Raw genomic sequence first — 23,268 nt, forward strand, 5'->3', positions numbered from 1 at the left:
TCTGCACATTTATATACCTGGGCGCACTGGACTTCGTTCAGCCAATCTTCATCTTCTTCAGGAACCACGATCTAGCAACTCTTTTGGCGACCGTTCTTTTGTCATTTGTGCTCCTAAACTTTGGAACAATCTACCAATTCACATTAAAAACTGTAATACTTTGGACTCTTTTAAATCTTTGTTAAAAACACATCTGTTTAATATCGCTTTTGCTGATGACTTGTAGTGTAGAATGTTTATTATGGTATGTTGTATATTATCTGTTTTTGCTCTGTTCATCATGTTCCCCTTTGTGGTCATATTCCTGTTGTTGCGCAGTGAGCGGCTCTGACGGATACTTGCGCATTATAAATTTCCATATTATTATGGCTTTAAATAACAATAAAGTGGCCAGGGCAACAAACTTTTATGTTCTTCTCGCATCACAGCGCCCAGCAAAGCACGATGCAGTATGTTCGCGCCGTTACACATTCTACGCAAAGCATTACGCTTGGTTACGCGTTCAATTTTTCCTGTAATACTCTCTATCACTTACGCTTTGACTACATGTAGGCGCTTCTCCTTGCGGTAAACAACTTCAAATATTTGGGCAAAAAAGTGATATTTTCTCTTTAAATCGCAAACTTTTGTGGTAATAAAACAGAAATAAAGGGTGCAGCATTATCCTTTACACGTAAATAATGTGTCCTCGGCAGTAAAAACGATTAAATAATGGGTTCGGCTGCGCATCACCCATTATTTATGTTTTTACTGCCTCGACACATTATTTGCGTGTAAATGATAATGCATTACCCTTTATTTCTTGAATCTCATCCGTGTTTGTGATTTGTAAATTGAATTTAATTAAGATTAGGCAATTTTCTCTCTCTATCATTTCTTTTTCAGTATCAACAAATTGATCAGGCAGCAAGGGGTCAAAGGTTACCTTCAACCTGGAGGGTCGTCGGTATCCTTGGATGATAAAATGGACATCATTGTTGAAACCAATGATAACTTATTGGAGAGAGTTGTAAGTTAATTAATTTACTATTAGGTCAGCATTTCCTAAACTAAAAGGCCATCTGTATCAGTAATATAGTTGCTCAAACTCCAAGTAATGTTTTTGTGGAGGGTATCTGCCTTGCATAAAAAAAACACTTGTTTAGAGACACTAGCAGGACACTTCGCCCGAGTTCCCGCTAGATGAGTAAATGAGAGCGTTCTCTCAAACAGGAGGAATAATACTGAACAGACCTGTAGACTCATTGAAAAGGTAAACTTTATTTTTCTAGACCTGTCCCTTCTTGCATTTCCTTTTTAACTTTCTTTCTTTTTTTCTTTTTTGTTTCTTTCTCTCTTTATTATTTTTGCTTCTTTCCTTCCTCCCTCCCGTACGATATTTATAGTCTTCGTAGGCCTAATCCCGTTATCCCATCCCGTATACTATAAACCATAACCCTGTACGCAAGTTGGCTATGCGCACCCCGTGCATGCAAGTCAAGTTGCACGTGGTGTGTACGCTAACGATGGCGCGGTTTATGCTAGACATGTGTACGTGTTGGTTGGTATAGCCTGTTAACAAATAACCGCTATAAAATTGCCTGAAAAACTCACTTTTTTACTGATTTTGAGGCCAATTCTTGACTGTTTTCAACCAAATAAAGTTTAACACGTTCCCGCATATTCCCCGATCTCCCGTTTGAATTTGGCGACATTTGTATCGAAAGTGACATACATACAACATTCCCCTATTTATAGTAAGATGCTTGTAGATGGAATTCTATGGTATGTCATGTAATTTTTTTTTCTTTCTTTTCAGGGCACACTCTTAGATGAAGCATCCGGGATCACTAAACCAAAGGAGTCTCTCTTTCCTGCTGGTTCCAAACCTGAACTAATGGTAGCCAGTTGGAATAGGAAGGTATGAGAACCACAAGCTTACTCAGCACACACAAAATGTTTTTGACATTATTCGCAAAAAGAAACATGTAAATGTCTGGTTATTAAAAGGGTATAAAACTTATACTGGTGTATATTCATACGTAGCGGTAAATGTAAATAGAAAGCAAAATTATACTTCTACGCTACTCAAATTTGGTACACTCACCGGAGCGCTTTCTCCGGGTCAACCGGCGTCTTCAGCGGATGTTATTGATATGAAGATTGTTGTTGCTAGTGATGTAGTACTAGGACACCTCTGATGACGTCACAACATCTTCAAGTTTGATGTCATCAACAAATGACCATAAATAGTTTAAAGCCTAGTCATAATTGGCAATTGGAAAGAGCATTTCAAGTTATCAACCAATCAGAAATGCTGTTAGCTGACCAGTAGTGTCCAGGGGGACACACAGCACAAAGAATATGCAACAACATATTTTTGTGCTGTTTATTTGTTTCTGATTCAAATATAATGATCAGCCATGAACATTACCAAAGTACATTCTTTGGAACATTGTATTGGCTCCAACTGCTCTTTGGTGGGCCAAAGGCTGAATTTGGAGGGAGAAGGGTTCTTCCCCAGGGAGATTGAGGGTTCTTCCCCATGGAGATCTACGATGTGAATGACATGCTGCTAGACTGCATCTGACTGTGACAGCGCTGTACAGTTGTTTCAAACCATGCCATGCTAGCATCTTCACAAGGTAACAACCAAGGCCCTGATGTTGCTTTAATTTGTTTTGTCCCTCCTTCCTTGCTCATCTCTTTTTTTTTTTTTTTTCGTCACCTTCCTCATCTTTTTATTTGTTTGTTTTATAGAGAAAAGCCGACACAGGTGAAACGGAGACCAAGTCGTTTCGTATGATGCACGCCAAGAATGTGTCGCGTCCGCAGATGAAATTTAGAGACAAAGTGGACAACACCAACACGCCATTTGTACCTGTCATCAAATACAAACCTAATGCCTTGAAGCCACTCAATGTGGGTAAGTGATGGGCTATGCCAGTTGAAATCCTTACACCCCCTCGGGAAGACATGACCTTAATCTCCTACACAGGGGGTGTAGACTTTAAATGGAGCCATCCATTTAGGTAACCCCATTTGGAATTCACACTCCCTGTGCAGGAGGTAAAAGTCATGTCTTCCATAGGGGGGTGTGGATTTCAACTGAATAGAACAATGCAATGTGATGAAATCAAACAGAATGAGTTGGATGTCAGGGGTGTGTCCAAAAACATTCAACCTGGAGGAGGGGACTGACTATATGGCCAAAATAGGCTATTTTTTATGTTGATGGCATAATACTGAGGGAGTACAGCACGCAATGTGCACATCCTAAACACAGGAGTTTGGATCTGATTGGGCAATTGTATCACACAATGAAATATTGACTCTTCCTTTGCTGAACAAGCCGGGAAGCATTGGGCTAGTCCAGTTGAAATCCAAGACATGATTTCAATATGGAGTTGCCTATTTAGGTAACCCACGTTTGAAATTCACACTCTATGTGTGGGGGACTAAGGTCATGTCTTCCATAGGGTGTGTGGAGTTCAAATGGAATAGCCCATTGCATGACCTGACATGACCCCATTCTTTTTACTCAATAAACAGTGTGTGCATCTGCCAGTGTGGAACTTCCCTGATAACAGCTTACACCGTATCTTTCTGTTATTTTGTTTGCAGGTACACCTGGTAAGGCCGACAAGAAGACGCCTAAAGCATTAGCTGATTTCATCCAGCAACAAAGGAGAGGAGAAGGGTCTGATGACACGGATTCCAGCCAGTAAGACTCTAGAAAATGTAGTATGATATAAACAGTGGTGGGCAGGGGAAAAAGAAAAAAAGTAAAATATGTATTTAAAAAATAAAAGTTCACATATAGATGAGTTGACCTCAATGTTTATCAACAAAGGCAAGGGACTGGTATATCGATATGCATGAGTGAACCCCGTGCAACCACTACACTGTTCAATAGCCTTATTCATAGTGATGTGGCGGGAGTTTTAAAAACACGAGCCCTGAACAAAATAATAATAATAATCTTTCTTTATTGAGGGTAGTTCCACTTCAGTGTCAAGCACTGCTTTCCATGCAGGCCCTCATACAATTATAAATACTGTAATACATATTGATAAACAGTAAAATTGAACTTACATGGCAATATGATGCGCACGCATACTGCCAGGTAAAAAACAATGGAAATTGTGATGATGTGTGTACATACTGCCAGGCATGACGTCAGAAGTCAACTCATCTGTGTATTGGGATTATAGACAAATCAAATTTCACACATTCCTACACCTCAATGGCAGCCATAACCGGATCCCTGTTAGGTCCATCCCACCTGAAATGTGAAATGATGCGACCTTGCCGGGGATTTTAAACTGCAATCTATCACCTGTGTTACACGTAGACAAAGGCATGGTGAAAATTTACAACAAAATACAATATAACATCAATTTTTAAAGCAGCTTTAATCCACCCAATTGGGCAGTCACAACACCAATTTGGTGCGGAGGGGACCCAGTAAGAGCCGAATGAATTCTGACCATCTCTTGGCTCATTGGATTTATCTATATGGGAATGTTTGCGAAGAGATGTGTGTTTACACACAAAGCTGTGGGTTGCAAAGGGACACTACAGAGTAGTGGGATGCCCTTCCTTTGAATTTGAATAGTAGGGAGATATTTTGATATTTCACAGATAATTAGCCTTCTACAAAAAAGTAAATGTTACGCATTTTTATTTGGGTTTCCAGCGTGTTTTAATGTTAAAAAGTCAAAAACTTATTGGTCTGCAGCAAGGGTTCTGCCCCATGTGGATTTCTGTATCATTTTTGCCCCTGACAATTTATCTTGAGGTCATCATATATATCAAAACACATGAAATCACTTAATCGTTAAACAAAATACTTCAGATTTGTCGCTTTTAAACCAGGCAAAGTTGTTGAACCTCAGTACAGGTTGTAATACATTTGCTGTAGTAAATTAGAGCTCTCATTAGAATTAAATCAATTACATTCATTTGATTTTGCTGCCCTTCATCCACAGAATTCAACACCCGTACCAGTATGAATTGGATCATTTTGTGCCAAACCCGGAGCAGCTGAAACCAGTTGAGTCCGTTTCCGTGCAACCTGTGGATGATACCCCGTTGACGTTGGTGGATAGTGTGGAAGAATTAGAAAAGCTGAGCAAGGAGCTGAAAAGCCTCACAGAATTTGCTGTTGATTTGGAGGTTAGTGTGTTATGACCATAAACTAAAGTGATACAGACTAACCATCATCATCATCAGTCAGCTGCGGAGCAGGCGACTATAAGCTTTCTCCAACTATAGCGATCTCGGGCAAGCAAAACAATTTTGTTTGGCTGCAGCATCCCTTCAGTATCTCCCAGGAGGTGCTGGACATACTGTAAGTACAGTGTGCGCGACCGTCCCGGTTTCCTCTTCCCATGTGGTGGAATATAAAGGGCATATTCTTTCACAGGCAGTATATGGCCGAGAAATTTGAGTTGATGAATCTTGACTCTGGCAACCAGTGGAGTGGTAATGGTCAGATTGTATATGGTTTCATTTGTAATCCGATCCACACGCTTGATGTTTAACATGACTCTGTAGCAAGATGTTGCAAAGGCATTGATCTTGTTTTCCATGTCCTTGGTGATTACAGACAGACTAACCACAACCAGCCAAAGTCACAGCATCACTTGTTTCATTGCACACCAAATATTTTTACTGTCCGTTAATACGTGAACGCGAAGAAGACACGTAACACTCTATCACATATTCAAATGATCAGCCCTCATGAATATGCGAGAATTCACAGCATGCAAAGCACAGGGACTTTGAATGTTGGTGAATGGTCTATTTCTCTTTTGTTTATGGTTATGTCTTTTTTCTCAATATATGGTCCACAGCATGCAGCAGCCGATATGACTATCCCATTGTGCTATGCAGTACCATAATATGACTGCACATGTCATAGACGTGTACACAAATTCTTTCACTTCAGCTTTCAATTACTCGCTTAAATCAGGGGTGCTTAGACTTTTGTTTTAAAAAAAAGATGATGCTAAAGTATTGTGAAACTGTCCATAGCTCTCAATATTTAAGCAGCTCAAAAAAAAAAGTCCGACCGACCTTCTTGAAAAGTCTGCCTGCCCGTAAAAACTTTTTTTTTTCTGTTGCCAAATGAATTAAATTTGATCATTTCATTCTGGTTTGTTTTGACAGCACCACTCTTACAGGTCCTTCCTAGGGTTTACATGCCTTATGCAGATATCCACAGGGACACACGACTACATTGTGGACACGTTAGAGCTACGAAGTGAGCTGCATATCCTAAATGATTCGTTTACAGACCCCAGCATTGTTAAGGTAAGTGGCAAAACAACCACATGTACCAAAACACAGGTACTTTAGCAAAGCATCCAAACCTATCCTCAACATGTCTAGGAAATTGCAAAGAAGTCCACAGAGTATAACCACAATAGTTTTTGGAGATATCTTTTTATTTGCTCTTCATTGATACAGCTAGGTTTGAATAGCATGAGCCAAGTTAGAAATCCACAATGTGGTTGTCTGAGTTGAAGAGGCCTAGTATAATTAATAGCCACTTGAGAACCCAGACAATTCAGTTATTAGTGCTCAGCACTATGTCGAGTCGTGCGATATCGGTGTTAAAAGCAAACTTTCACTTGATTTTGTCTCTTGTGGGGGTAAATAATGGGAAAAAAGATGTTTCCATTTTTTAATTTCGTGGGAAGTGGTAAAATCCAAGATGGCCGCCAAAATCCTATAAAACTGACTGACACATGCAAAAAAAAGCTATATATCACTCTTAAAATATGCCAAAATGTAAATTTCAAATACTGGAACTATGTAGCCTTGTGTCAGATACTCAAAGAAAGATTTATTATTTCGGAGTAACTGGTAAAATCCAAGATGGCCGCCAAAATCCTATAAAACTGACTGACATATGCTAAAAAGCTACATATATCGCTCTCAAAATATGCTAAAATGTAAATTTCAAACACTGGAACTATGTAGCCTTGTGTCAGACACTCAAAGAAACATGTAATATTTCGGGGTAAGTGGCATAAAATCCAAGATGGCCGCCAAAATCTTGTAAAACTGGCTGACACATGCAAAAAAGCCACATATCTCTCTCAAAGTATGCTCAAAATCTAAATTTCAAACACTGGAACTAGCATTGTGTCTGGCACTTGAAGATATATTTAATATTCTAGCCGTCCCAGTTTCCTCTTCCCATGTGGTGGAATATAAAGGGCATATTCTTTCACAGGCTCGTCATCTTCAAGACGCAGTATATGGCCGAGAAATTTGAGTTGATGAATCTTGACTCTGGCAACCAGTGGAGTGGTGTTGGTCAGATTGTAGATGGTTTCATTTGGAATCCGATCCACACGCTTGATGTTTAACATGACTCTGTAGCAAGATGTTGCAAAGGCATTGATCTTGTTTTCCATGTCCTTGGTGGTTACCCATGACTCGCACCCGTACAGAAGGATAGTGACACAAGTTGTCTCAAACAGCTTGATTTTTGTTCCGATTGGCAGGGATGGGCTTCTCCAAAGGCGTTCCAGTTTCCAGAAAGGGGCCCAGGCTAGTGCTTTTCTTCTTTTTAGGTCTCCAACACTAGAGCCCATCTTGGAACCCATGTACTTGAAGTCTGTGACATGGTTAATGGTACTACCATAGACTTCAAGTGCTGGCTGGGCGTTACAGTTTGCAGTCATATATTCTGTCTTAGGTGCGCTGATGACAAGGCCTAGATCTGCTGCTGCTGTTGCAGTCCTACTGGGCCCGGGCCATAGAAGATTCCAACAGGGCAATATCATCAGCAAAATCCAGGTCATTCAGCATCTTAGCAGGATACCTGCTAGACCGACGTGGGTAGGTAACAATTCCAGCGTCAATTCCAGAAGTTGATTTTTTTTCAGGAGGTAGTCTACCAGGATAATGAACAGGAATGGTGCCAACACATCACCCTGAAGCACTCCAGTTGTTACTTGGAAAGGCTCTGAGATACTTCCGTCTATCATAACGGCACTATTGGAGTCCTTGTAGAGCACCTGGATGGCATTGACCACAACCTTTGGTATTCCATAATGCCTCAGCACTGAGAACATGAGGACCTGTTGATGGAGTCAAAGGCTTTTTTGAAGTCCACAAAAGTGACTGTCAAGGGAAGTTGGTACTCCTTGAAGCCTTCCACGATCCTCCTCAAAATGTGTATTTGCTGAGCACAGCTTCGACCTGATCTAAAGCCAGACTGGTTGCTTCTCAGTAAAGGATCAATGTGAGGCTGCTTATATACTGAAATGTATATGAGTTTGTTTTTATGATCACGCTTCCAAGTGTATAATTCCCGGTATAATTATGTCTTTGAACCAAAAGCACAATGTTTTACATAACCAGACCCCTTGCCAGGTCCAAGATGGACGGCATATCAGATACAGTACCTACTCATGGCACTAGTACATGGTTATACACCACTAATAGGCCTGGGCGATGCATGGAACTATTTGCTTGCGTGACATCTGAAAAGACTGTTTAAAATCACTGTAATTGACCAAGTGATATAGCCAAAAAGTACATTTTGGGTTTTGATGCTTCAAATGGTATATTTTTCTCATTATATGACACTTTTTAGCATTATATACGCCCTATCTAATTAATTGTAACTTTCAGCTTCAAGGGCACAATGCCATTTTGTTTGCAAAAAGTCTCATTTCAACCTATGTTGAGTTTTTGATCATTTGGGATCTAAATCATCTAGTTTCACCTGAAATTGGTTGCGTTTAACTTTATTTAATTGTGAGAGTTCTGAATTTGAGAACATTCCACCCGAAATCAGCCATTTTCCCATTGACAACAATGTAATGGGTTTAGGGGTTTAGACAGCGTTATCCTAGATTCACGTCCCTTATCTGGGGTTAGGGCGCCTTATCTGGGGTTTAGACTGCATTATCCTAGATTCAGGTCCCTTATCTGGGGTTAGAGCGCATCATCTTGGTTTAGATGCCTTATCCAGGATTTAGACTACCTTTATATAGGGTGATTCGGATAAGAATGGACCACCTATATCATAAAAGTATGTTTAAATGAATAAAACACAATATATTTACATGAATTATGGTAAAACTGTACTTTTATATGAAGTTAATGAACTGAAGAACTGAATGTTTACAAACGTTCCCCTCCCTGGTTCTCTATCACTTTGCGGCAGCGATTCTTCCACCCGTGATCTCCCTCGAGAAGATTAGGAAGAATCGTATGGCCCCCAATTTCACATAATCCCATGCATCCTTGATTATTTTGACCAGCATGTTCTTGTTTGTGGCAAATGGGGGAGAGTAGACTTTCTCTTCCATTATAGACCACACATTTTCAACTGGATTGAGATCAGGGCTGTTTCTTGGCCAAAAATCTTGTCCCAGTATGAGGGAAATATATGACTATTTTGCCTTTAAATCAAAGATGCAACCAGAAGTTAGTTGTTCACCCTACATAAAATGGTCTGAAAATGAAAAAATATTGCCCCAATTTCATGGAGAAAGTTTCTAAATGGAGGCTGATATGTTGTCCTGAAAATTCATTGACACCCAGATGTTTAGTGCTAACGATAACTACCTGAGGGCAGCATAACTGATCATCTGCCTAGTCCATACTTGTCCGAATCACCCTATATATAGGGTTTGTGTTCCTTATCTAGGGCTTAAGGTGCCTTAGTGGGGTTTTTAAACTGCCTTATCGGGGGTTTATGTCTCTTATCTGGGGGTAAGGTGCCCTATCTGGGGTTTAGATGCCTTATCTAGGGTTTACGACCCTTATCTGGGGTTAACGATCCTTATCTAGAGTTAAGGCACCTTACGTGGGGTTTAGATGCCTTATCTGTGGTTTATGTTCCTTATTTAGGGTTAAGGCACCTTATTTTGGGGTTTGGACTGCTTTATCTGGAGTCTACGTCCCTTAATCTGGGGTTACGGCGCCTTATCTGGGGTTTAGATACCTTATCTGGGGTTTAGACTGCGTTATGCTAAGGTTAAGGTATCTTAGCCCCAGGTAAGGATCAGAAACCCCGTATAAGGCCGTATAAACCACCGATAAGATAATAATATAAGCAAAATTCTGCATTTTAGTGGTGGTTATTTTTAAATTTTGGCAGCCATCTTGGGATTTAAGGTCCTGTGCTGTTTTAGATTATTCCAACGGATTTCTAGACCCTGTAAACATGGGTATAGACACCAGCATCATACTTCTAGGACTTTTTGCACCCGAGATATAGCCAAATTAATTTTCACTGGTGGCCATTTTGAAATTTTGGCAGCCATCTTGGAATGATAGGCTCTAGGCTGTTGTAAATTACTCTATTGGATTCCTTGACCCTGAAAACATGGGTATAGACATCAGAATCGTGCTGCTGGGTGCTTCTCTGACCAAGTTATGGTGATTTTAAGGGATTTTGGCGCCATCTTGAAAACCGCCTCTACCAAGAATTCCCACACTGTTCGATGGTGCAGACTTCTCTCATTTTATTCAGCGTCCTCAAATCTATAAAGAAACACCTTCAAAACTTCTTGTACTCAACCCGAGAAGGGGAATTCCATTCTGTACCCTACTAAAGCGCAATTTATGAGTAAAATATGGCAAATTTTCAATCACGGCGGCCATCTTGGATTTTAGGGACTAAATGGTCTTTAAAAAATGGAAACATGTTTTATTTCAATCTTTGCCTTCCAATGCAATGAAATCAATTGAGAAATTGCTTTTAACAAAGAAAGCGCACGACTTCTCCTTTGTTCAACATAGTGCTGGGTACTATATGGGCTGTTGTTATTGAATTGTTCTTCCAGACATGCATTGCGGCCAGGACCCTGTGGTCACTTAAGCAGAACTTGATCCTTTCCTGTATAAAAGAGACTACAAGAATTTGTCAATTGAGAATTTGGTAGTCAAATCCCCAAATATTTGAAGATTTCAAATGATAACTTCCCCAACACATCAGCAATTTGTATTGTGGTTTTCATCAACACACTGAGGTTATGATTGGATGCTTTGCCTTAAGGCCAAAAAAAAAAGATTGTTTGCTTGTCCTCCACAACTTTTTCAGAGTTGGGTCGGTCGGTCGGGAAACTTTTTTTTCCCCGATTGCACCCAAGTTCCTACCCCATGACCCTCTCTATCATCGATCTCATTTCCTACACTTCTTACTTTCTGCCACTTTAATACACCTTAAACAAACCATTCCTTTGACCTCCACATTATCCATATTACTGTTGTATAGGCCTCAAATAGTGTGGAATTAATTGGAACGCTGCAAACCCAGTTAAATAAAACTTTAATACCGCCATGTTTCTTACATAATATTATGCTGCCTGCAGACCAAATACAAACGTTGCGTTGGTGTTGTTCAAAATATGGACTATTCAAAAATAATTCAAGTTTTTTATTTTACGCATAAAGTAAGTAAATTTCTAAATATGTTTTTAAATAATTATCTAATTTGTTCATATGTGTCATTTATTTCGAACAAGTAAAAATAACAGACAAAAAGTATTACTTTAAAAATAGCATGTTGCATCAAGTGTTTGTTCTTTTATCGAAACCACTATCTCTTACACACTCCGACGGGCAGCCATAGCTTGCAAACCAGTACTTGCAGTAGCAAAGCTTTACCTGCAGAGAGATGGTTGTAGCGATTTTTTGCGATATTCTAGAACTATTGGTGAAAACTATTTCTAATAAACACCTCAAAAGAAATAAGTCCCCCTCTGAACATGTCGTCATAACATCGTAAGGTTTCGTTTTGTACCAACAAAACTAACTTTGAAATAATTATATGACTGTTTACTAAGTGCTGTGTAAAAATGAGAGATTTCCATGACTTCAGGGCTGAATGAGCCTAAATTGAAGACAAAAACTGCCCTTTTCAAAAGTCACAAAGTAGGCTTATGCTTGTTAACTGCAAGGCGTATTGGGACAAGGAATGGAACTGACCATCTTACAACTCACTGTGCTGAACTCTGCACCAAGGGGATTTGCATCGCTGAATGATCAAGAATCGATACACATTACAGTAAATGTTCACTTGGTGAGGATTTTAAACTGCACTCAAACACATGGGGTTTTCCATTAGTAACAAGCCATGAATCAACATAGGCCTACTTTGTGACTTTTGAAAAGGGCAGTTTTTGCATTCAATTTAGGCTCATTCAGCCCTGAAGTCATGGAAATCTCTCATTTTCACACAGCACTTAGTAAACAGTCATATAATTTTTTTCAAAGTTAGTTTTGTTGGTACAAAATGAAACCTTACGATGTTATGACGACATGTTCAGAGGGGGGACTTATTTCTTTTGAGGTGTTTATTTTATTAATTTCTTCATCTTATTTAATTTTTGAGTTTGTTATCATTGTAGTTTTGTTGAAAAGTAGTACGGTACATAAAAAAAATATATAAAAAAACTCGCACAGTCACAAACATGGGTCAGTCGGTCGGTAACAGTTTTTAAAAACTTTTTTATTTTTAAACTTGGGTGGTAAATTACGGTCGGTCGCTGGAGGACAAGCAAACAATCTTTTTTTTTTTTTGCCTAACTATAATATGCTTTTACAATCATACAATGAGCTGTGAATGTATCGGGTACAATTCTGTCACTTGAGGTCAACTTCTGTGCTTTGCTTGGTTGGATGAAGGTCGATGAACTATGTCACTGGAAATTAGACCGTTCCTGCAGACCAAAAGTGGTGGTAGTCATTGGGCAGATCCAGATTAATTCCATACCTCCCATGAAAGAAATGCAAGAGTTATAATTCCAGTGGAAATTTTAGTTGAAAAGCTCAAATTACGGCAGACCTACTACACAGTGTCATAGCCCCGATATCTTCATGGCAGAAATCGCCATGGTAAGTTGAATCCACAGCCACGCATGTCCATTTTGTTCCGACCTTTGAGACACATAATGAGCCTAGGGAAATCCGAATAAGGCTACTGACAATAGCCTGGTAATTGACCTCTCTGTGTGTGAGTGAGCATGTATACGCCATTGATGAGGTCAATGGTCATATGCTTTTAGACTGCTTGCACGAGTGAGTGCAGCTAGCCTACACTGCGCTATAGTTCTGCACATATAAAATCAGAATATTTTTGTCAGTTTTTGAGTTCAAGACGCAATGGTTCTTTCACAAGATGCAAGCTAACGACTATTTATCCGTTGAACACGTATATTCAAGTGCAAGGAACAAAATCTGGCTTCTTTAGACTAAATCAATTACGGGAGATATTCATCATTTTCTACCCTGGTATCCAAAGATTTATTGTCTGAATATCAAATCGTGCATAGCACATTCACGTGTATCGATCCCGGGTATTAATTTCAGTGTCTCTGCTGCATAATGTAATTATTAACTGGGCGATGTCGGTGTGTACTATAGCTACAGTGCAACAAGGCATAAATGCCCTAAACTGCAATTTTGGACAGATTGACACGTAATTTAAAATCTAGATTAAAGTGAAAGATGTCACTTACAACTAGACTAATTCCAATCAGCCGCCTACACTTCGCATGTACTGTGTATGCTTCGTAGTGACGACTGATTATCTTACAGCCAATATCATGACGGACTTCTGAAAACTATTTAATGCAACTTCAGTTGTGCGCCAGTGCGCGACTGACTAGCGGCGCCAGCGTCGCAGCGTCGCTGTACCGCGCCGCTGTGACAAAATCGCGCTCTGAACTTCTAAAAACAACAAACGCGGTCAAAAGGTCAATTTGGACACATTTGCGCATGCTCTATGCCACAGGAATCCTGTTGCAAAATCCGTCACTTTTTTTCCACATAGTTTTCTCAGTCGTCAATCCAGACGGTTGACGACTGAGGGCAGCAGTCTAACTTACAACATTGTTTAATCAACCTCTGATCTTTACTAAGGTTGCAAATTTTCACACATTTTCGTACATTTTCATATAATTAACATAATAATAAGAAATGTATGAAAAAAATGAATTTATTTTTTTATCGTCAAAAGTAAATATGTTATAAGAATCAAACTTACAAGAAATATTGACTCTTGTCAAATCCTACAATTCTGTCAGAGAAAATCTGCATATTTGTTTTAATTTTTTTAATTAATGGACATAATTGATTAATTAATAAATATTTTTTCAATGACTTACCATAACTCCAAACATGTCAAGAAATATGTCAAATTAAAGCTAATGTAATGCTTTATAAATTGGTCAGAGCACATTTTGCAAAATGCATTTAGTATTTTAGTTATAAAATTCCAAACATTCTATTCCAAATTTTTGCTATACACGCACAGGAGCTGTACTTTTAAAATCCGCGCCTAATCAATAATGAGTATTTCACGCCATTGTTAAAGGACTGTGCTCCCTGTTGCATTATAGAGTGACCAGGTCCTAGAGTGTGATGGTTTTGTAGCAGATGACAGTGTTCATTCAAGCCTGTCAAGGTCAGTTATTAGCCACTTGCTGAATGGCTGGGCATTATCAGAGCTATCAAAGAGATGCCTTATGCAGCTGCCAATCACAGTAGAGGTTTGATAACATTTTGTTAAAACCCAAAAGTGATATAAGGACAAAGCTGTGCATGTTGGTACTTGATTGTTTGGATTCCTATAATGTTGAAAATCCCTTGTAGTAGTATTTTTGTATGTGTAGTGAATATTGTTCATAAATTATATAGCTTTTAAATTTAGGGCATTTATGCCCTGTTGCACTGTAGAGTATGTGTATTTTAACAAAGTCCAGTTGCCAAAAGTGGACTTATATATATGTTATCAGTAAAGAGGATGTAAATTCTTATCACCTATTTTGGATGGTATTTCACCTGTTATCAGGACAAGATTCTCAATGACCATGCTTTTGTCCTCTCGGATTGTCAAGGCTGGTTTTGCACATGATAAGGGGTAAAATGAAGTGAACTCTTGTTGCGTCTTGCATGAATTGAGTTAATATCCAGTGCATAGGTTATGGTATACAATTAGCTTATTGAGCTATTCTAGTTGAAATCCATACACCCCCTATGGAAGACATGATCTTAAAGAGGCGTGGTCATTTTTCATGTTCTCTTTTCTATCTTAGATTGAGGCCTACCATAAAAACCTACTATTTCCAAATTTTGAGTTGCATTGTTTCAGTGGTTTTGATATGAGAAGCAGAGAAGCAGACACTTGTATAACAATGCCCCATAGGATAGTACATACTGCACTTCCAGTGTGGTGACCACAAATCACTACGTTTTTGTTCACACTATTTAAACTAAACATCTCGGGCGTTGAATTTCACTTGGGTAATGAGAAAAATATGAGCTTTCTTCTGATACCAAAATCTCAGTTTTGATGAATAAAAATGGGTATGAGGCTGCTTATCTGGCCAACTTTAAACTTCCACACAGGGAGTGTGGTGATTTTCAAATGGGTTACCTGAATGGGTGACTCTGATGAAATCTACACCTCCTGTATGGGAGATCAAGGTCATGTCTTCTGTAGTGGGTGTATGGATTTCAATCGGAATATACCATTGTCGTTATTTCTTGCAGGTGTTTCATGGTGCCAATATGGACGTAGAATGGCTTCAGCGTGACCTGGGGCTGTATGTGGTGAATATGTTTGATACCAGTCCCGCTTCTCAACTCTTAGGCCTACCGAGGCATTCCTTAGCATATCTTCTTCAGCTGTATTGCAGTGTGGAGGCTGATAAACAATACCAGTTAGCAGATTGGAGAATAAGGTGGGTACAAAGAGTCTTATCAGGGTTTTCAAATATTCTCAGGCCTGAAACCTGTCCCAGATCTCTGAAAATTGCCCAATAATTTGGGCTACCAAATTGTAGATTCAATAACCCTGGCATAGTCTTCTGGAGGCAAAATCCCAGCAAACACAAAAATGTTCTTAAAATGTTGTAAACATTTTTTAAACACGTTTGATTTTATTCAGAATGTTTTAATAACATTTAAATTATGGGTTATATAAAGGTTATGCAAACGTTTCATATGAGAAAGCACTGCAACAACATTTTTAAAATGTTGTCAAAATGTTGTTGTAAAATGTTTTGGGTAAGCATTTTTGCAAATATTTTGTCAACATTGGAATAACAGTATGTTAGAATGTTTTTTATTAATTTTTCAAACAATGTTTTTTGAATGTTATTAAAACAATCTATACCTTTTAAATAACCCAAAATTTAAATGTTTTCTTTATTAAACGTTTTGTATTTGCTGGGATGGTATGTCCATTGCACAGTCATGTGCTTAAATTAAGTGGCCAACTCGCAAGGTTCCTTGGCTTTAGACCAAGCCTTGGTAGATTTAAGCATGTTTGTTTATTTGCAAAGATTTCTAAAAGGAGATTATGGCTATGAATTAAAAGATGGGCAGGGTACCCCGAATCAGACCAGGGCCTGGGAGGCTATATTACTTGATTGTCGGCACCCCGAATCAGACCAGGGTCAGGTTGGATATTCTACTTGATTGTCTGTGCGGGTCGGGGAATCCAGGATTGTTATTTTTGAAGTCCTTGGAGTTCAGTCCAGGTACGAGGCAAATATTTCAGTTCTTGGTTATAAATCTACAAATAAAACAACGATAAATTAGATTTATTACTAAATTAAATTGACAACAACCACTCAAAAGTATGCTGACATTGACACACTGCAGCAGGCCTGCAATTTGTCTTCGACGCCACTCGGACACAAAGTACCGTAGAAGTCTGTCTGGAAATAAACGAGTTCCTCTTGAGTCTCCACTCCTTTGCTTACCAACACATACTAACACACACTACTAACCTTGGTAAGCACTGTACTTCAGCGCCAAGCATTTGAGGAGCCAGGCTTAATAGCGTCCCTGATGCCTTACCTAACACTGCCTCCACTACTCAATCCTCCAGCTCCATTTGTATACCGCTGCTATCTACCTGTCCTCTGTCCTCCTGCCTACCTCTCTGCTATTCCTGCTTGCTCTTTTTGGCTTCTCCAGGTATATCTTCCCATCTGCAAATATAACTTGTGATTAAACTATTATATTGATCTCATAATCCTTATCACCTTAAACATACCATGAAAAAAACAACTGGCATGTCTGCCTGCGCTGGGCTGAACACGGTCAATGAGGATCCACAGCCCTTGATTAGCATAATCAATATACAAATGAGCCTTAGCCTCAATAGGAAAATCTCATTCTCCACCAAGACTGCCAATTCCTATGCCAACAAAAAAAACGATAAGATATTCCAAGTGATGTAACCGCCAAACAAAGTTGTCAATGACAATGAGAGGGCTGCTGTTACAGATGAAATGTACAAGAGTTCTTTGTACGTTATGTATTTATGAAACAACATAATTGCCGTCTGTACAAAAACCATACCAACTCCTTCACTTGTTGCCACAATAAAGACTGCACAAAAAATAATGCAGCTGTTATAAATACGCCTATAGCGTCAGAACTAATAATTGTGTTCACAATATTTCAACATAGAAAGCAGGATGATTTATTTACACACATTTTAATACCCCATTTGTCTAATTTCGTTTCAATATTAACAACACGGCAGCTTTTTAAAGAAAAATACCAATTAAAAATTTGCAGCTATTTGTATTGATTTGAAGTCATCCCGAAGATAAATGGAGGGTTTTGCGTAATAACCATTGATCGCTGTAAACTGCAACTTTATTTTTCTTTAGCACTACTGTGTTGTTAATATTGAACAACATTTGACAAATGGGGTATCAAAATGTGTGTAAATAAATCAGCCTTCTTTCTATGTAGAAATATTGTGGAAACAATTATTAGTTCTGAAGCTATAGGCGTATTTATAACAGCTGCGTTATTTGTTGTGCAGACTTTAGATTCCTGTCTTATGAATCGGCCGTTTGACACCATGTATCCCAAAACAAATCCTGGTATTAAAACTTCTGTGATGAAATGGAGTTTGGTAAGAAGAGGTTAACCAATTGCTTTGCTAAGATCTTGAAACAATTTCCATGGCAAGGACTTCAATTCATCTACAGCTTTTTTAGCATTGAAAAGTTGTTAATAAACTTTGTCCTGGGAAACTTTCGCTTCGTGAGATAGTTTTGTCTTTAACAGAGCACCACACGGCACAGCATGTAAATATCCAGCAATAGATTTGTCCAGTGCCACAAGCGTAGACACCAACGACAGTTTCATAATATTTGTCGAAATATTCAGGAACTGTGTTGATTCAAATATTCTCTTGAACAAACAAAAACTCTGTAAGAGAACAAAACAAGTAAGCACATAAATCTACAAATAAAATGATGATAAATTAAATTGATTACAAAATTAAATTGATAACAATTGCTTGAAAGTATGATAACATTGACAATGCAGCGGTCCTGAAGTTTGTCTTCGATGCCACAAATTAGGTAAGTCAGACACAGACTCCCACAGGTGGAATTCCATCTATAAAAAACAAGGTTTTTTTTTAAAGAATAAGACCAAAGGCAGACACCCTCCACAAAAACATTATTTTGGAGTTTGAGCAAGTATTTTACTGATACAGGGAGCTGTACAAACGTGTATCATTTTAAGACCAATCTAATGTAATTTATGGTGATCTAGGTGTCCGATTTTTGGCTCTTTTGACAAAAAAACCTTATTTGAAGGCATATATGCATGTAGATGGAATTCTACAGTATATCACATCCCCATCCTGCACATAATAAGTAACTGTTTGATGCCGTTCCGGTCTGAAAAGTATTGTGGAACTCTGGCTTGAAAATGTATAGCACCAGGTCAAAATATTTTCACCGGGTCATTTTACAATTTGGGTGAAAAAATTAATGATGACAGGGGTCAAGCCATTTTTACTATGAAAGCAACCTTCTAAATTCTTGCAATGTTTTACATATATACAACAACTTTTATATAGCGCAATTTCAAAATGATCATTGCAATTTACACTACTACTATAAACTACAAGAAAACAAAAACAAAACAAAAAAATGCCAACAATGGTTAAAAAGGTGGGTATTCAGGCTACGTTGAAAGTAGCAACTATGGCAGATGACCTAATGGATGAGGGAAGATTGTTCCAGATTTTGGGTCCAAAGACACTGAATGCAGGCCTTCCCTAAATGGAACACGGCTGATCAGACAATCAAAGAGGTAGTTATAGAGTGGTGCCAGACCGTTCAATGTCTATTTTTGGAATGACAAGGTGCGTAGAATCTTGATTGTGACAAAGGCTTTCCCCAGATGGAACACGGATGATCAGACAGGTAGAGTGGTACCAGACAGTTTAATGTTTAATGTCTTGTAAATGTACAGTAGTGTCACAAACCCCTCACCGACATATCCTGCGCCTCCTAGAGCCACTTCTGGTCCTGCCGGGACTCGAACCCACGACCCTGGGTTTAAGAGGCGAGCGCGCTAGCATATAGACCAAAAGAGGACTTCCCCATCAGGTCTATAACACTAACGCACTTATACCTCCGTGACATGCTCCCCCTCCTCGTAAGCCGCGCGCGCCTTACTTCCTCTTCCTCGCGCCTTACTTCCTCTGTTTAAACTGGTCGTCCTTGATACAAGGCATACTCGGCCAGACTGGTCGTCCTTGATACAAGGCATACTCGGCCAGCCATTTAAGAGGCGAGCGCTAGCGTATAGACCAAAAGAGGACTTCCCCGTCAGGTCTATAACACTAACGCACTTATACCTCTGTGACAGTAGCACTTTGTATTTATTGTACGTTACAGACCCTTACCGTCAGAAATGATGAAATATGCCCGAGAGGACACCCACTACTTACTCTACATATACCACAAGATGAAGAACATGTTACTGAAGCAAGGCAACCAACAGCAGAATTTACTCAGGACAGTACTAGATCGTAGTAGGGACGTTTGCCTTAAGGTAAGTGACGAAAGGAAATTGAGCTATGCTAGTTAAAATCCATACACCCTATGGAAGATATGACCTTGATCTTCCACACAGGGAGTGTGAATTTCAAATGGGGTTTACCTGAATGGACGACTCTATTTGAAATCTATTCTACACCTTGTGTGTGGGAGATTAAGGTCATGTCTGCAGTAGGGGGTGTAGATATAAACTGGAATAGAGGTAGTCATTGTGACGTCAACGCCGCCATCTTGTGGGTACGGAGTGCCTTGTTGCTAAGATCACCGCGTTGACGCTTGACTAGACTATGCCATAGTCGAATTTTATTAAAAATATGTTATTATTAGTCATGATGAACCCATTTCGTTGAACTCAAAATTATACTGATGTTTATTAAAACTAAAGTATTCAATAGTAAAATGGTCATAAAGAGTTAAAAATATCAGATGATTAGTGACAATAAAAGTAATTGAATGCAACATTATCTTGCATAATTATAATGGCTCACTTTAATACTGAACAATTCTGATTTTGGAATCTACCAGTTTATTGATAGCGAACTCCGAAAATTCGACTATGGACTTTGAATTGTAAGCAGAACTTTACCCCCTGGACTTTGCTCGCTAAAAACACACTGTCAAGCATACTTGTTTATCAGTCCATTAACCACAAGTGCGCGCTAGATGTTTGATGAGAGATTAACTTTCGCGTCAACACAAAAGCGCCGCAAATACCACAGACAGTTGTGTGCGGTGTAGTTAATGGTGATGGCGCTGGCCCAGAAGATTTAAACCATAGCGAGATATGGGCGACCAATCACAAGGCAGATCCATTTAAAGATGCATTACATCATGGCCAATTTTAGTTAGGCCAGAAATTGGCCTAACTCTCCATAGAGTCCCGTGTTAAAAATCTTAACCGCAAGGCAAAGTCATTAGTCTACTTGGGAAGCTAACAAAGAGAGGGAGTAGGGTGACTGAAAAGATCAGATGTGAAAATCTATCAATTGTGCACACATTAATTAAATCGAGAGTTTTAAGCTTAAATACAATATCCAGAGTATGCACAATGGGCAAGTGGACTACCGGGTAGTCTAACGCTTGACTGAAGATGTGCGTCACGCACTGCGACTTTCACGTAATCGGGGGGCGTAATGTCTAACTTCTTTCTTTTTTTGTGCCAGTCGGCCAGCATTAGTCCTCCCAGTTACACCCGACTGGCACAACCGGCGTAGCTACAACCCTGTTCCAAACTGTTGACTTGTACACTGTTTACATTATAATTTCAGAGATACATCAAACCAACCTTTACCGATGAATCCTACATGACATTGTTTAGAAAGAATCGCAAGACGTTCAACAAGAATCAGCTGGACGCGTTCAAGTTGTTATACGCCTGGAGAGACCGGGTGGCAAGGGAAGAAGACGAAAGCACCGGCTATGTGTTGCCTAACCATATGCTCTTCCATATTTGTGAAGAACTCCCCAGGTAAGTTTACAAAACACAGAATTAGAGAAGGAGAACCGGGACTCGACCGCCATCTTGAAACAGGCATGGAGCAAAAGTTGGTGGTATTCGGTTTCCCTCAGAATGTACTTGAGGCAATCTTTGTCATGCAAGCGCGAAATGGATGATGGGTGCATTTGAGAGACGCACTTGATGCAAACTGCACACGATTCCAAGATGCTTTGGATATGATGCAGAATTGTTTTCGTTCGTCATCGCGCATCGTCGGCAAGGACCCGAATACCCCCAATTTTCTCCCCATAGTTGACGGCGCGATTGTACGTGGCGGTATAGAGAATCCTGATTCTTCTTTTCTAACTCTGTGTACAAACTTTTTTAGGTTGCTATACAAACACAACACAAAAAGAATTCTTACTTATGTAACCCGTCATAAATTGAAACCAGCTGATATTGTAACGATTTGATTGACACAGTCATGTGCAGTATCTTGTTAGCTCTAATTTGATACCGCATTTGCTACCAAAACCTGTAAATTGACAAAGATTGATACAGTATATGAAATTTGGTGCATTTGTAAAAGTTACAAATTTAGTAGCTGTAGAGGTGAATTGCAGAGCGCAACATTTGACACAGCCCGAAACAACCGCTAGGTCATATCGATCACATTATGCCCTACTATTCATCAGTAAAGCATTGTAACTTGTTTTGTTGTATAATTTTTTACCATAGAGAGGCTCATGGTGTGCTGGCCTGCTGTACGCCTATCCCACCATTATTAAAACAACAAGTCAACGAAGTCCACCAACTTATTCTGAAGGCAAAGCTTTATCATATAGTACAGGTATGTACAAAGTTGTGTAGTCACAGGGCAGAGAAGATATATTACCCTTCCCAGAATCCTTAGCAACATGACGCATCACCACACTACATCAAATTACTTTGTACAGGCTCCTTTCGTTTTCATGTTGATAATAAACTGGCTAAAACATAGGTTTGTCACATACCAACTGTGAAGTCTGCTAACAACCGTGGAGCTCCACAGTTGGAGATTTTTGAGCCATAGAGGGCGGTACACCACCTGTCATTTTCTGATTTGATCAACCTCCACAGTATGACGGTTGCTGTCAGACTTGTTTAAAAAAATCTCCCCAGTTTGAATGTGGGTGTGTGAATACACACATACCTCCACACTTGGCAGCATTTACAAGAGGGGTGCATGTGGAGGTGTCTGGATATGCTATATGTATGGAATTCTGTCACAAAAAGTGGACCATTCTGACAACAGCAAAAAATATGAATTTGTTTCATACCCCAGGGTTTCATATGCATCAATCCACTCCATTCACTAACACAGAGATGGTAATATAGTGTCTGTGTCCCCCAACAGCCTCTGTATATGAGACAAGTGGGATGGTCGACCTGTTCTCCTTTGGCAATGGGGTGGTGTGTGTGTGGAGCATGCCTTCTACCAATTAAATCTTAACTTGGTAGGATCACAGAGTATGATCACCTCTTGTGCTGTATAGTAATTGTTTGTGTCATGTTATTTGTACATTTATGAATATTAATAACTTCCATTTGCATATTCTTTGTATTACAAATATTCATTATTTACATACCATTGTTGTGGGGCCATCTTAATTACGAACTGCATAATTCTAGTTTTATTTACACTTTGTGTTTCAGTCCACCCCGACAAAGGAACATAGGATACCTACTCCAGCCAAAGTGAAGCCAGGAAGTTTTGTAACCAAAGCAGTTGATCCACTAGAGAGCCTGACACTGTGTCCACATGACATATCAGATGCACAGGATGTGAATAAAGACATAACACAGTCAAGAGGACTCAGTAATGACTTATCAGGAGGTGAGAAAACTGGAATTTATGACCAGTGGCATAGCTAGGGGTAAAGGGGCCGGGGGCGGCTAAATCAAAAAAAATTTGTGTATAGCCATACATAAATGGAAGTCAAA

General features: G+C 39.3%; 1 protein-coding gene across 1 annotated transcript in view; it reads left to right on the forward strand.

The window, feature by feature from the left end:
* Positions 1–23,268, forward strand: part of LOC140157410 (exosome complex component 10-like) — a 43,370-nt gene that overhangs the window by 8,555 nt on the left and 11,547 nt on the right. The window contains exons 3-13 of the mRNA XM_072180594.1: positions 886–1,009; positions 1,799–1,900; positions 2,740–2,905; positions 3,604–3,703; positions 4,971–5,157; positions 6,154–6,297; positions 15,511–15,701; positions 19,686–19,842; positions 21,116–21,315; positions 22,024–22,135; positions 22,981–23,161. Of these exons, the coding sequence (XP_072036695.1) occupies positions 886–1,009; positions 1,799–1,900; positions 2,740–2,905; positions 3,604–3,703; positions 4,971–5,157; positions 6,154–6,297; positions 15,511–15,701; positions 19,686–19,842; positions 21,116–21,315; positions 22,024–22,135; positions 22,981–23,161 (1,664 nt within the window). The remainder of the gene's footprint in view (positions 1–885; positions 1,010–1,798; positions 1,901–2,739; positions 2,906–3,603; positions 3,704–4,970; positions 5,158–6,153; positions 6,298–15,510; positions 15,702–19,685; positions 19,843–21,115; positions 21,316–22,023; positions 22,136–22,980; positions 23,162–23,268) is intronic.

This window comes from Amphiura filiformis, chromosome 7, assembly GCF_039555335.1.
Source record: "Amphiura filiformis chromosome 7, Afil_fr2py, whole genome shotgun sequence".
Lineage (NCBI taxonomy): Eukaryota > Metazoa > Echinodermata > Ophiuroidea > Amphilepidida > Amphiuridae > Amphiura > Amphiura filiformis.